At 51.9% G+C, this 15785-nt stretch overlaps 1 protein-coding gene across 1 annotated transcript; it reads right to left on the minus strand.

The window, feature by feature from the left end:
- Positions 1-808: 808 nt before the first annotated feature.
- On the minus strand, positions 809-15540 carry Nudc (nuclear distribution C, dynein complex regulator). The gene is made up of 8 exons (XM_036177441.1): positions 15326-15540; positions 10372-10449; positions 3975-4178; positions 3817-3882; positions 2801-3115; positions 1709-1792; positions 1486-1604; positions 809-1067 (listed from the first exon to the last, which is right to left on the minus strand). Exons 1-8 carry the CDS (start codon positions 15404-15406, stop codon positions 1016-1018), a joined length of 999 nt encoding a protein of 332 aa, XP_036033334.1. The 5' UTR covers positions 15407-15540; the 3' UTR covers positions 809-1015.
- Positions 15541-15785: the final 245 nt, after the last annotated feature.

Here is a 15785-nt window from a genome sequence, read left to right on the forward strand (position 1 = left end):
CCAATTTCCCAACAGTTCTGTGAAGTACTATTTGCATTCCCAGAAAAAGGTTTATCAAAACAGCTTGTAACCTGCACGGCCCTGCATTCAATGGCCCTACCTTCTGGTGGGAGCAGAGGCTCCAAGGGCACAAGTACCTCCTTGGCCTTTACTGCATAGGAATAGGTCAAAGACAAACAGTGGGGCTCCACTGGACTGTCCCCTGCTTTCCCAGCTTCAGCAGACAGTCCAGTCTGAATACTTAATTCTGGGACTTGGCTCCTGGGACTGTTTAAGTACAGCTGCTGTTAGATCTTGTTAGCTCATGGGTCCCTTTGGGAGTCCATAGCCAGAAAGACTCCCCTTTGCTCAGAACCACATGTGGCAGGTGAGGTGGCTCAGAGTGGAAAGGCACTTACACAGATCTGGCAATCTGAGTTCCATCCCTGAAGCCCATGTAAACATGGAGAGAACTGAGCCACAAAGTTGTCCTCTGAACGTCATACATGTGCTGTAGCACATGTGCACACACACACTAAAAACTAAAACAGGGCCCAGTGGGAGTGGTGCATACCTTTAATCCCAGCACGCAGGAGGCAGAGGCAGGTGGATCTGAGTTTGATGCCAGTCTGGTCTACAAAGTTCCAGAACCACCAAGGCTACAGAGAAACCCTGTCTCTAAACAAAGAAATACCTAAAACCTGTGTCACAGTCCTCCCTAAGTCTGGGGGAGCAGAGATCCAGAATCAAGAACCCTCCCTAGTAGTAGAATTCTACACAGCAGACTCTGGGCTAGAAGCTCTCAGCAGCAGCCAGGGAGGGCACAGGAGAAGCAGGGTAAATGGTTTTAATGTGTAACAGGCCAAATGGGGAGGAGAGGACCCCAAGACCCAGCCCTTCTCCGGTGAAGCCCTGGAGCTCACATGCCCAGGAAGTCCCATGCCTGCCCCAGCCCTAAGGTTCCCAGGTCCCAGGAAAAGGTGGGAAAGGAAATTTAGGGGCCAATCCCGAGAGTTCAGGAAGGCAAACACAGGAGTTAGTTGAATTTAGCTTTGGAGAAATCCATCTCTGGGTGCTGATCCATGAACCTGGGGACAGAAGTGTAAGAGTGAAGCCATCTGTCCACCCCAAGCTAGCCTATTTCCCGCCCGACACTGGGTCTAACCTCTTCAGAACCCCGAAGAACGCGGGGCCAAGCCTCGTGGGGCCTGAGAGGTGAAGCCCATTTGAACCCTCGAGGCTGAAATGGGAGTACCAGCAGCAGCACCGGTTTCCAGTAGGGGGCGATGACCTCCTCTTACCTATTGCTTCCTACTCTTAAGATGGCCTTGTCCTGGAGGTGACCCTGGCAAGTGGTCAGGGTAGGCAAGCCAAGGCCACAGAACCATGAACTTGGCTGGTGTGTGCTGGAAGGGGGCAGGGCAGTCTAGAGTCCCATTCAGTGGCACACTGTCACCACCCAGGCCTAAGTCCCCAGGGCAATCCTCCTATCTCCAGGTTGCTTACTTCTTCAGGATTTCCTGCTTCTTCTGCTCATCAGAGGTGGGCAAGCCCATGGACTTCTGTCTTTGGTCATACATCATCTTCTCCACCATGCTGCGAGTCTCACTGTCCAGGTCTGACAGCTAGGGAGAGGCAGAGAGAGGAATGAATGATGCACTGGCCTACCTATCCCCCCAAAGCTCCAGAGGGGGGAAAAAAAAAAACTTCCTAGCCAAGCAGGACTCACCTTGGAGTTCTCAGGGTTAATCTTCTTGGTATTGATTTCGGGGTCACTGGTAACCAAGCGGTTCCACCATTCCATCTTATTGATCTGGGAGGAGGAGGAGAGAGATATCCATGGGGAGGAAAGCTCTATGACCCAGGGATTCCACCTCAACCCTGTTAGAACTAAACTCTCTCCATCCACTTCTGTATCCAAGCCCCATGCAGGCCTGTGCTGGGACCAGGGGTATAGAAGAACCAGACTGCTGTCCACCCAGTAGCTGGGGAAGATACACAGAGGCTAACAGTTACAAATCAATGCACCACAGCAAGAAAGCATGCAGTGGCCACTCAGCATGGAGGAGAGAGGCTAGAGTAACAGAAGGACTGGCTTTAAAGCATTAGCAGTAAACAAGAAGGAAGCAAAAGAGGCCGGAGAGATGGCTCAGTGGTTAAGAGCCCTGGCTGCTCTTCCAAAGGGCCAGGGTTCAATTCCCAGCACACACATGGCAGTTCACAACTGTCTGTAACCCCCAGTTCCAGGGACTCTGACACTCTCACAGATATATATGCAGGGAAAACACAAATGTATAATAAATCTTTTAAAAATTTAGAAAAAAAGCAAAGAACGAGAAAGGAGATTCTGGCTGGTAGGAAAACCAAGTACAAAGGAAGCCGAGCCACCGTCTGTGCCAGGGGAAGCTGTCCTTGGGCTCTTGACCCTTTCTAGACACTGCCTTTATTTACCCCAGTAAACATCCTACCTCTAGGAAGGCAGTGTGGACTTTATGAGGGCAAACTCTACATTTTGTTCACTGTTCTCCAGTCCTGAGAACAGTGCCTGGCACACAGTAGGTGTTCAAGCATGTGTGGAACTGAACTCACGTGCAAGCATGATGAGAAGGAAGAGGCTTGGCGTACCAGACTGTTCAGCCTGCCTCTACCCACCTGGCGCCAAGTGAGGCGCACAGCTGAATGGAAGCTGTTTCCTGACCACAGTAAGGGCAGAGTGAGGAATAAGTACCCAAGGCCTGCCACACAGCCAGCGGAGGCGAGGACCACCCCCCCCCCACCTCCCACAAGGCCGTCAGCACCCAGGCAGGCCGGGCCTCCCCACCTTCTCCAGATGCACGGTCACCACTTTGCCGTCCTCGATGAGCCACGAGCTCTCCTCCACCTTTACTTCATTGTACAGCTCACCGTCGATCAGCGGGGGCTGCCCTTTGAGGCCCACCCGGAGGTGCCGCCGCTGGATGTCCACCACCACGTCCTTTCCCTTCAGCCGGAAGCTGACTCGGAAGGGCACCGCCAGATCTAGCTCCGACAGGGTCTGGGTCCAGCGGTAGTTGGGCAGGTCAGCCCCGTTGCCTAGGTTGGGTTTCAGCTTCCCTCTGTCCTTCTCATCTTCCTCCTCTTCCTCCTCCTCAGCATCCTGCTCACAGTCAGGGGTGCTCAGTGACTTACCTGACAGACCAGACTTCCACCAGGCCAGGCCCAGAACTGCCAGTGACGTAACAGTCACGAGAGAGCAGACCTAAGCATGGCAGACCCGCACACCCCGGCCACTGGGAATCAAAATAGAACAGGTCTGGACCTCTGCCAGAAGGGCTCAAAATGTATCATGTGATAAAGAATCTGGCGGAGCCCACTGCCCCCAGCCTACCCTTCAGGGTGCCCTCTGAGTTGTGTGCATTTTTTTTGTTTGGTTGGTTTTTGGCTTTGGTTTTTTGAGACAGGGTCTCTCTGTGTAATATACCCCTGGCTGTCCTGGAACTCACTGTGTAGACCAGGCTGGACTCAAACCCAGAGAGATCCACCTGTCTCTGCCTCCTGAGTGCTGGGATTAAATAAAGGCTTGTGCCACTATTCCTGGGTTGAAAAAAATATATTGTTTTAAATTAAGATGGACTCTCACTATACAGCCCATATTTACATCAATTTTTCTGCGTCAGCCCCCCAAGTGCTGAGATTACGGGTGTGGGCCACCACACTGACTCTGTTCTTTTTTCCATGCCTCTGGAGTGGGACCTTGAAGGATGGAAGAGTCCCCAAGGCTAGGGGCAGGGGAGGGTAACAAGGGATTCTGTTGAAGGGGGGAAGCTGATGCCCACAACTCCTGATAGTCTATCTTACCTGCTTCCCTGGTGGGTCAAGGCTGCCATTCTTGAGCTGGACCTCATGATTCTCCGCATCCTTTTTCTGCAGCAAAAGGCACACGGTTGGAACAGAGCCCTACTTCCCAGGGCCAATGCAGTGAGGGATGGGGGCAGAGGAGGGACACCCAGCCTGACCTGGTCAATCTCCAGCTGCAGTCTCTCTGCCTCCTCGTCCGTCAGCTCCTTGATCTGCGGCCCAGGGGTCTCTGCCTTGGCCTCCTTGGCCAGCCGGGCTGCCCGCTCTGCCTTCTCCTGCCTCTCAGTCTCCTGCCGCGCCCGCTTCTCTCTCCGGGCCTTCTGTGCTAGCTGGTTGTGGTGCTTAAAAGTCTGTGTGATAAGCTAGGGAGGGCAGTGAACCGTCAGAGCAGGGACAGTGTCTTAAGGCCTAGGGACAAAGCCCTGCCCGCCCCTACCCTACAAATGCCATCAGGTGTGCAGCTGCGCCCCGTGAGGACGGTGCCGGTAGGTACTTAGCAGAACGCAAGCTCGGCCCTTTTAGGAAGCCTCCCTAGCACCCAGGTCTACAATGCCTGTTCCCCGACTTTCTCTCCTCCGGCCTATATCTGTCTTGGGCACACAGCCCCAGGTGGCAGCACTCAAAGGGAAAAGGTTATTCTCCTTCCTACAGAGAGCTTCTGATTTCCTTCCATGTCCAGAGTGAGCCTTCCATGATGCTTCAACCCCAGGATCTGCTAGATGTCCCCTCTCCCCTCCGCCGCCCAGGGCTACCCCTTGGCCCCCCGACCCTGAGTCACCCCACCTCTCTCTAAATGCAGCCTCGGCATATGCTGTTCTCCCTAGAACGAGGTCTTTGTCTTACTGGCCAGTCTCCAGGACCAGCTCAAATGTCTCTTGAGTTTTACCTAGCGGACCCTTGGAAAATGCAACTCTGTGGCCACCCACACTCATACAAAGTGCACACCTGAGGTCTCCCAGGGCAGCCACCCCACCCGCCCCAGGATCAGTGCTCAATAAGCCACCTTCCAAGCATCTCTGAGGGAGGAGGCAGTCACAGAAGTCACCCATGGCCTCCCACACCCAAGAGTCTGCCAAATGCTCCCAGACTCTCATTCATCTGGGTCTCTCCCTGCCGTCCCTCCCAACCCCCGGCCTCATGCTAATGCCGAGCAGCTTCAGACTCTGCAAGTGTAAAAGACACCAGAGTGGCAGCAGGTTGAGAGTATGGCTGGGAGGGAGAGAGGAGGCGCTCAGAGGCCATGCTGCTGTGGAAGGGACAAAGGGTCGGGAATCAACTGCAGCAGAGGCTGTTCCAGTACAGGGCCGTGTCCCCAGTTTCTAATCACGGGGACCTTGAACTCAAGCCATCTGACAATCACTGGCCAAGGAGGGCAGGGACAGGGCCCTCTCCTCTTCCAGCCCATAAATCATGTCATAGTCCATTTGTCCTATGACTTCCTAGCCGCCAGAGGTTAAAAGAGGGCAGATGAGCCACCAGCAAAGTCAGAGCCAAGCAGAGCAGCATCTGACCCTTCTTCCCAGTCCCCTCCCACCAAAGGACACGCTAGAGGTAGTCTGTGCAGGGGCTGTGGGGATCTCGGGTCAAGCTTTAGTCACTGACACGTGGTTGGGAACCACAGGCTGACAGGTGAGAAAGAGTGAGGCATTCCGGGCCTGGTGGATTGAACACAGGTGTTTTCTTGTCAGAGCTGACAGAGACAAGAACGGTTCCTGGTCTGGCAGGGCCGCTTACACCCAACCCAAAGGCTCCAGAGCCTGACCCTGACCACCCCCCGAGTCAGTAACACATTCAAGCAGTGGACTACAGAGGCCTGCAGCTCAGGGTCGGCTTCTGCTGGTTCTGTCTCTTGGACCCACCTAACTCCATCTTTCTCCCTTTCCCAGACTGGGTTGGAAGTGCATACCTGGCCCCTGCCCTCTCTTAACTTCCAAGATGCCCCACAGGCCCCAGGAAGACCGAGTGGTCTCAGTGAGATGTCTAAAGCTGGGGTGGGCAAGGTGCAGAACCCTCACCTAGAGAACAGGCAGAACCAACTTGGCTTCTTTCCAGCCTTGCCTGTTGTGAGATATTTGTACACTGTGTGAAGATGTGTCACTGTGATGGCTTTAATAAAGAGCTGAGTGGCCAGTAGCTAGGCAGGAGAGACTAGGCGGGATTTCCAGGGAGAGAGAACTCTGGGAAGAAGAGAGGCAGGGAGGTGCCAGAGAGACCCTGAAGAAGTCTGTACAGAAGAGGTAACCGAGCCACGTGACAGAATGTAGATTAATAGAGACTCATTTAAGTTATAAGAGCTCACTGGGGAAAAGCCTACGCTAAGGCCAAGCTTTCATAATTAGTATTAAGTATTTGGGTCATTATTTGGGGGCTGGTGGTCCCAAAGACAGTCTGACAAGAAAGTTTGCCACACTCACCTACCCCACAAACCAGGACCCCAACATCTTTCTCCTTAGAAGTTCCTCATTTTGAGTGACAGCAACAGTTATCCAAGTGACCAAGGCCAGAGCAAAGAGCCATCTATGAAGACCCACCTGGTACCAGCCTTAAGGCCATGGCTGCTTCAGGCCAAGTTGTCCCCCTCCACAAGGCCTCCAGAAGCAGCCTGACACAGAATGCCCACTACTCCCCAGCATGCAGCCTCGGACTCAGCCTCTGCCAGGGCCTTCCATCTGGCCTGCAAAGCACAATTGTGCGTGTGTGCACACACTTTTTGAGTAACTTCCACGGCTCCGCATTTGCGATCTGTTGCTCCCTTTACCTGCGACAGCCTTGTTCAATCCAAGAACAAGGCCCTTAACTGCACCTCACCTGGTCGTCGGCCTTCCTCACTCGAGTGGAATCATGAGGGCTGTGTCTCATGCCCTCTGAAGCCGGATCCTGCCTGACCTCTCTCCATACATAGCATCTCAAATACCTCAACCATTTTTCTGAATGTAGAGTAATTTTACAAAACACCTCTTAATAAGCAGCTGACTGGGAAGTGTATCTGTTCCAACATTCACAGAATTTAAAGACAGAATCGATGACACAACCAGGCATGGTAACTCCACTCCTGTAATCCCAGCACCCAGGAGGCAGAAGGGGGAAGATCAAGTTTAAGGCCATTGTGCTCTCCATATCCAGACTTTCACTGGGGGCAGGGATACACCTCAATGGTGCCTAGCCTAAGGGTTAGTCCCCAGTAGCGCACACAAAATCATTAAATGACTGAGTATTAAAGAACTGAGTATCCTTTACTGACAGCAAAGGCAAACAAAAGGAGAGGAACTCAGCTAAGCTAGGTTGAGGGAATCAGGGAAACGGGGCAATACCATGATAAACCCCAAGATGCAAGAGACAGCAGTTACGTGGGCCCTGGCATGGGGCTGACAGGGAGCCTCACCCACGCTAGGGTCAGAAGCCAAGCTGGCCTGTGTCCTTTGACACAGACTCCCCTTTTGATGGACGTGGTAACACCCCGGAACACGCTTACTCAAGTCCGTCAGTGTTAACAGTAGAGAATAAAATCCACCTCGTGGGTCACCTTGGAAACACACTAGTAATTATTCTGAAAGCAGTAGTGTGGGCTCTTCCTGCAGAGAAGCAAATAGTGATGGAAAGCTTTGTGGTTGGTGTTCTTCGTTTTCTCTTTGGGGGCCTACCACCCAGCTCCCAAGTAAATCACACAGTCTTATTCTTTCCTATGAATGCCCAGTCTTAGCTTGGATTATTTCTAGCCAGCTTTTCTTAACTTATCCAGTCTACCTTTTGCCTCCGGGCTTTTCCCTTTCTCTTTTCCTGTATCTCTTTTCTTTCCTTCTCATTCCATGTCTGGCTGTGTAGCTGGGTGGCTGGCTCCTCCTTTTCTTGCTCCTTTATCTCTCTTCCCAGATTTCTCCTCCTATTTACTCTCTGCCCATCAGCCCTGCCTATCCGCTCTCCTGTCTAGCTATTGGCTGTTCAGCTCTTTATTAAACCAATTAGGTGTTTTAGACAGGCAAAGTAACACAGCTTCACAGAGTTAAACAAAGGCAACATGAAAGAATGCAACATATCTTTGCACCATTAAACAACTGTCCACAGCATAAACAAATGTAACACATTGAAATAAAACTCCACAAGAAAGCTTCTACAAATAAAGATGGAAGAATACCATGAAGTGACAGGTCCAGACAGCACCAGCAGCTGATAGTGTCATAGAGAAACCACTGACTGTTTTGTGCTTCCTGTCTATCTACACTATAGTGCTAGGAAGAAAAGAAATCAAGCCGGAAGTCCACCTGACAGCATCCAATGAGCTACTGAGCGAAAACTCCAGCTACAACCCACAAGGTGGATTCAAGCTACAGTAAGAAACCAAGTCTCTTCCCAGGTCCCTGACACAGAGCTCCTAAGTCCTTGGCATCTTCTGTTAGACTGAAACCATGTCTGTTAGAATCCTGTGTGGGGCCAGGCGGTGGTGGTGCACGCCTCTAATCTCAGCACTTGGGAGGCAGAGCCAGGCGGACCTCTGAGAGTTCAAGGCCAGCCTGGGCTACAGAGTGAGTTCCAGGACAGGCTCCAGAGCTACACAGAGAAACCTTGTCTCGAAAGAAAGAAACAAACAAACAAAAACTCCTATCTAAGAGCTCAAGGCCTGCCGGTCGCTAAGAAGACTCAGCAAGAGCTGAGGCTGGATCTTATAACCCAGTCCCCAGTGGAGGGAGGCAATGGGGAGGACCTGCAGACTGACGTGATCCACAGCAACGATCGAGTCATCAACCATGCTCACACAGAAATCCCCAGGACAATGAAGCCTGAACCATCCCAGTTGCTGAACATGAAGATCCTGGAAAGAAAGCAAAACTAGAGAGGGCATGGCGGTGCCACACCCTCACACCCTGGCTTCTGTATGGCTCTTCCTGTGTGTGTGTGTGTGTGTGTGTGTGTGTGTGTGAGAGAGAGAGAGAGAGAGAGAGAGTGTGTGTGTGTGTGTGTGTGTGTGTGTGTGTGTGTGAGAGAGAGAACTGGCCTAGGACTCACTACTACTACTCTCAAACTCACGGAGATCCTCCTGCCTCTGCCTCCCAATATCCCTCATAATAAAATAGTAAGAAGAGTACCTGAAGTGCTCCCCCAAGCTCTCAGTCTAATGAACTCTTAGCAAACCTGAATTTGAGTAAGTATTGGACTTGAGTGGTGTGTCAATGGATTGGGCTTTTTGTTTGTTTTAAGATCTCAGGCTGGGCATGGTGACACAGGCCTTTAATCCCAACATTCGGGAGGCAGAGCAGGGTGATCTTTGAGTTTGAGGCCAACATGGTCTACAGAGGGAGTTCCAGGACAGCCAGGGCTACACTGAGAAACCCTGTCTCAAAAAAAAAAAAAATGTGTGTGTGTGTGTGTGTGTGTGTGTGTATGTGTATCTCTCTGAGCTGGTGGTATACACATCTGAGTTCAAGTGGGCAGGAAGGCTAAGAGAGGGCATTAGATCCCATGACTCTGGTTACAAGCATTTGTGAGCTACCTGCCGTGGGTTCTGGGAGTCCTCAGCAACGGCGGCCAGCCCTCTTACACGGAGCCTTCTCTCCAGGCCCCTCCCACCGTTTGCTTATTCTGAATAATGTTTGGTATCAGGAACATAGGCACGTGCAAGCAAATCTTCCTGATCTCGCCCAGAAATGGAACTGCTGGCATGCTGTTTTTATACTCCGGGAGCCACCAGGCTCTTTGCCATAGTAGAGGGACTACCTGACATCCCCAGTGCCCAGAGATTCCAACTTCTGCACACCCCTGTCAACCTTAGTTCCTGTCGTTAGCCTCTCTTGTCAAGAGCACCAGGCTGGTGTCAAACTTGCAGGTTTAAGCCACCCTCCTGCCTCAGCCTCCAGTGACCTTGTGTAGCACCACCCAGCTTTTCCTGTCTTTCTGATGGAAGCCGTTTCAATGAGGTAGGAGCTCATTGTAACGTGGAGGAAAGGAGTAGTAGAGCCCAAGTTGACCACATAGCCAAGGATGGCCCTAAGCTACTAATCTTTGTGCCACCACCTCTAAGTACTGAAACTACACACCTGAGCTGCTGTGTCTGTAGTTTAATTTTTGCTTTCTTTTTTGAGATGGAGTCTCACACCATAGATCTGAATTCACTATGTAGCACAGGCTATCCTCAAATTCAGTGCTAGGATCACAGGCATGCACCACCATGCCTGGTTTTAAGCTTCCAATTGTAATTAATGTCTATCCACTTATCCCCCAGCCAGATAATCAGTAAAAACCTGGTGGGTGGAGGGTGACTCAGGGATGGACGGCAAGCCTACAGCAGATGGTCTCCATGGTGTTCTTCTACAACTCAGCTCAGGACTTTGCAGAGTGTAAACCACCCCTGAGCCAACTCCCTCATCCATACATTGATGGCTGATCCCCACGAAACTGCTCAGGGACCACAGGAAGCTCACAGGACCCAGCCAGGGACAAGGCCTCAGTGAGGGCTCATTCCCCTTCCCCATCCCCCAGCCCGCGTGCACTGGGCTTACGGAAGCCAGGTGAGCCTTCCTTCCCAGCAACAGACCCACCCAAGGAGGAATCCCCAGCACTGACCTTCTCTGCCATCCCCTCTTCTCCTCCAACGAAAAAGTCTGTTTTGCGTCGAAGGAAGCTGAAGAAGGTGTTCACGAGCTGAAAGACAGAAGGGAGGCTGAGGCCTGGGGCTCAGGGTGGGCCGCAACTGCAGACAAGGCCCTAGTTTAGGAGAGAATTTGAACTTACGCATTACCTCTGAACTCCTACTTCAACAGCCAGCCTCCCTACCAAGTCCCTGAGTCCCTCTGCCAGCATCTTCAATGGGAAACAAACTCATTTCTTGTGCGTGCGTGCGTGCGTGCGTGCGTGCGTGCGTGCGTGCGTGTGTGTGTACACATCCACCTTCACAGTGGTGCCAGACCCAGCCGGCCACTCTTCCTCCACTCCCGGGACTTTGCCCGAACAAAGCCTTCACCACTAGACAGGAAAGCCCGTCTAAAGGTCTAGAGATGGCTCAGTGGGTAAGAGCCCCTGTGTGTAACCCTGACAACCTGGGCTGCTGCCCAGAACCCACAGTAGAAGAAACAACTCCTGAAAGTTGTCCTCTAACCGCCGCACACATGCTGTGGCGCACACCCACACCCATATATAAACACACACGAGGGACTGGAGAGCTGGCTCAGAGGTTAAGAGCACCAACTGCTCTTCCAGAGGGCCTGAGTTCAATTCCCAGCAACCACATAGTGGCTCACAACCATCTGTAATGAGATCTGGTGCCCTCTTCTGTATACATAAATAAATCTTTAAACACACACACACACACGCACACGCACACGCACACGCACTGGGCAGTAGTGTTTAATCTCAGCACTCACAGGATTGGACAGATGACTGAGCCACTTAGATCACTCCCTGCTCTGGCAGAGAAGCTGGATTCAGTTCCCAGCCCTGAGCTGGTCCTTCCTAATCATCTCTAACTCCAGGAGATCGGATATCCTCTTCTAGTGTCCATGGCACCAGAAACACACAGTGCACATACACACATGCAGGGAAACCCTCACATGCATAAGGTAAAAATCAGTAAATCTTTTTTAAAAAGCAAGCCCTTAGGAGTGTCTGGAACAGAAAAGCACGCCCACAAAGGCCAGAGTGGAAATCCCCTGAAGCCAAAGTTACAGGCAGTTGTGAGCTGCCGGGAATCAAACTCAGGTCCTCGGGAAGAGCAGTGTGTGCTCTTAACTGAGCCATCTCTGACTCCTGTTGTTTTTGAGACGGGGGTCTTACTACATAGACTCAGCTGGCCTCAAACTCGATTTGCAAGCTGGGAGGTGGTGGTGCACACCTTTAATCTCAGCACTCGGGAGGCAGAGGCAGGCAGATCTCTGTGAGTTCAAGCCCAGCCTGGGCTACAGAGTGAGTTCCAGGACAGTCTCCAAAGCTAGACAAAGAAACCCTGTCTTGAACCCCCCACCAAAACAAAAGCCTGCCTCTGCCTCCCTAGTGCTGGAATTAAAAGTGTGCAGCATCACACCCAGCTAAATAATTAAAAATAAATAAATAAATAAGGATAAGTAAGTGTGGTAGCATATACCTATAAGGCCAATATTCAGGAGGCTGAGGCAGGGGGATCATGGGTTTATGGTCTCCCTCGGCTATCTAGTAAGACCCTGTCTCAAGAAAGCAGAGGGTGACTGTATCTGCCCGGTGCTGTTTTAGTTCCTTTTCCTGCTGCTGGGATTAAAAACAAAAACAGAACACCTGAGAAAACTAACTCAAGGGAGGAAGGGTTTATTCTGGCTTATAGTCCCAGGTTTGGTCCATCGAGGCAGGCAAGAGCAGAAGCTTGCGGCAGATGGTCACATCGTGTCCTCAGGAAGCTGAGAGCAATGAATGCTGGTACTCAGTAAACTCTTAGGAACATCTGGCAGAGAAGGGGAGATGGGCTTGTGGAAGACAGACTCTTCCTGCAGGAGCCATGGCTCAGAGGACAGACGGTCAGTCACCAGCTGATGATGGTAGGCACCTTAGGGTTCAGACTTCTCTTTGGTACAACAGCAATATGCACTGAGTAGAAATCGAATCTATTTGGTCTTTCCTGGGCTATGTGTACAGATGATGTTGTCTTGCAATCCTGGGCAGCTGGAGTCAGCTCCCAGCCCGACTGATACTCCGCCACAAAAGCAAAGCGCTAACACTCCACACTGCATTGTATTGCTAAGCCGTAATGTTCTGATGGTCCACTGTTACCACTGGACTTTTCACTTATATTTTCAGCTTTCTGTTGTTTTGAGACAGGCTTTCTCTGTGTAGTCCTGGCTGTCCTGGAACTCTGGAGACCAGGCTGCCTCTACCTCCTGAGTACTGGGATTAAAGGCCTGCACCACCATGCCTGGCACCGTTTGTCCTTTCTTTCTTTCTTTTCTTTTTTTTTAAGATTTATTATGTATACAGCACATATCCCTGCAGGCCAGAAGAGGGCACCAGATCTCATTACAGATGGTTGAGAGCCACCATGTGGTTGCTGGGAATTGAACTCAGGACCTCTGGAAGAACAGTCGGTGCTCTTAACCTCTGAGCCATCTCTCCAGCCCCCGTTTGTCCTTTCTTATATGACTTATTTCACTTACTATAAATGTCTTCAAGGTTCATCTACGGTTCTAAATTTGACACGAGAACTTTCCCCAATGTGTGCAACCCCCACTCCTAGGCACTTTCAAGTCTTTGAAACAGAAAGTGAACTTACTCTCGAATCTATTTGTGTGTCAGTTTAGGGGAATGGAGACAAGGAAGCTGTTCACATTTGCAGATGTGACACACTCTCCCCCTTCCAGGGATCTAGAAGTCCTTGCTCAACACAATCACCTACAGAAGACTTGGAATGTGTAGTGGACTAGTTTCACGTCAACCCGACACAAGCTGGAGTCGTCGGAGAGAGGGGGCCTGAGGTGAGAAAACGCCTCCCTAAGACTGGGCTGCAGGCGGGCCTGTGGGGCATTTTAATTAGCGACTGATAGGGGAGGGCCCAGCCCATTGTGCCACTGTGGGATGGTACCACTCCCAGGCTAGTGGTCCCAAGTTTTTTTTTTTCTGGAGACAGGGTTTCTCTGTGTAGTTTTGGTGCCTGTCCTGGATCTCGCTCAGTAGAGCAGGCTGGCCTGGAACTCACAGAGATCCGCCTGCCTCTGCCTCTTGACTGCTGGGACTAAAGGTGTGGGCCACCACCTGCCAGCGGTCCTAAGTTCTATACAGACAGGCTGAGTAAGCCATTAAGCCATGAGGAGCAAGCCAGTAAGCAGAACCCCTCCACAGCCTCCAGGTTCCTGCACTTCGCTGCTTCTGATGAACTGTTACATAGAAGTACGAGTGAACTGAACCCTTTCCTCCCAGTTTGCTTTTGGCCACCGTGTTCCATCACAGCAATAGTAACGCTAAGACCTACTGGGAAGTTAATGAAAGCCCATCCCCAGTGACAGGCGCCGATCTAGGTCAGGGGCTTGAGGTCTGACTTTGGGTAACTGTCACTCTGGCCCTCGGGTGCTTATAGAATGGTAAGTTGTCAGGACTACTGTAGGCTTTTCCACCTCTACCAGTATTTGGGGTGGGGGGACAACAGAAAACAATTAACAGCATAGGCACCAGCTGATCTTTGTGGTTCATAAGCCACGCCCACAGTGCTAATGAGGTCTGGTCAGTCACCTATGGGTCATTATACTGGGGTCTCACTACGTACCCCTGACTGGCTGAGACCTTGCTTATATAGATAGAACAGGCTAGCCTCTAACTTGTAGCAATTCCGCCTCTTCCTTCCCAGTGCCAGAATTATGGTTATGCACCATCATATCCGACTCCGCGTTATACTTCTGAAATGCTCATCGTGGGGCAGCAAGATGGTTCACTGGGTAACAGTGACTGCTTCAAGGTCCTGGCAACCCGAGGTCATGAACCCACATACAGGCGGCAGGAGAGAAATGGCCCCACAAAGTTGTCCTGACACAAACACACACACAAGAATAATAATAATACATGTCTTTGTTTTTTTCAAGAGGGGGTTTCTCTGTGTATCCCCTGGCTGTCCTGGATCACGCTCTGTAGACTGAGCTGACCTCAAACTTCAAAAGATCCACCTGCCTCCGCCTTCAGAGTGCTGGGATTAAAGGCACACCTGGTTCCAAATAAAAATTTTAAAGCAAGAAGTTCTCTTTGCACGTAAGTAACTTCTTAAGGGCAAGGCCTGGCCTCGGTCTGTGTCTTTATCCCCAGGATCCAGCCTTCTGTGTCTAGTAAACGATAATGACAAATACTTGATTAACAAGCCTTATTATGATCAGCTTGGTCTTTCCCTTCAAAGTACTACTCTACTAAAATTCAAGAAAACTAGGAGCCAGGCAGGGTGGCCCACATCTGAATCCCAGCACTCGGAAGACTGAGGCAGGGGGATGACCCTGAATTGGAAGTCACCTTGGTCTATAAAACAAGTTGGGCAAGCCGGGGATACACAGCAAGACCCTGACTCAAAAAAAAAAAAAAAAAAAAAGCAAAAACCAAGAACTGGTATTCCTAAATTTCACCTCACACACTAGGCAACTGAAGCTAGACCATGCGGGGCGCTTAACCAAGTAGGAGGCTACTGAGAAGTCTACAGGTTTCCAGTTCACTTCCTCGACTGGTGTTTAAAGATGCCACGTGCTGACCTCACCCTGGTTCTCACTACCCCACGCAGTATGTGATATAAGGAGGCTCCACTTCTGGTTAAGCTGGGAATCCCGTCTGGGAGAGTCGGTCCAGGGATGCTCTAGGAAGTAATCACTACACGGCAAGAGGAAGGACAGGCGCACAGAATGGATGCGGAAGCTCTGGGGTCACTCTGAGACGACGGAATTGCTCTTGGGGGCAAGGCGCCGGGCACTGATGGCGTGGGAGTGAGACTTCGCCCGCGGGGTGCACGGGCCGGAAGCTGGGGCGCGGGGAGCCGCGCGGCCGGGGGGGGGGGGTCTCGGCGATCCACGGCTGGGGCGCGGGCCGCGCCGCTTACCTCCTGCACGCCGCCCTCGTGCTGCTGCGCCATGGCCAGCAGCATGCCGTCGAAGCGCTCCTCCTCCTGTTCCCCGCCCATCGCGCTGCGCTCCGAGCTCCGCACTCGCGCTCGGCGATGCCCGCGCTCCGCACGGTTCGCGTCGGGCCCAACGGTTCCCCTCGCCGGCCTTCCGCAGCGGAGCCGGAAACACGCACGGTCCCGGCCGCCCGGGCCCGCCCTTCCCCGCTCTCTTCCCGCCTCCCCGCCCATCGGTGGCCATTGAGCTCCGGGAACACAGCCCGCTTCACCGGTCATTGGCTAACGGGAGGAGCAAATCAACAGGCGCGACCCGAAAGTGGTGGGAGGGGTTTGCGGCCGCAGAGTTTGGCTTGAGTTGCTATGGTCACCAGATACCTGGGAGCCTTCTAGAAAGCTCTGAGCTCACTCACATCCTCGACAGGGCTGGTAGTTAAGGGAA

This window comes from Onychomys torridus, chromosome 2, assembly GCF_903995425.1.
Source record: "Onychomys torridus chromosome 2, mOncTor1.1, whole genome shotgun sequence".
NCBI classification, from domain to species: Eukaryota; Metazoa; Chordata; class Mammalia; order Rodentia; family Cricetidae; genus Onychomys; species Onychomys torridus.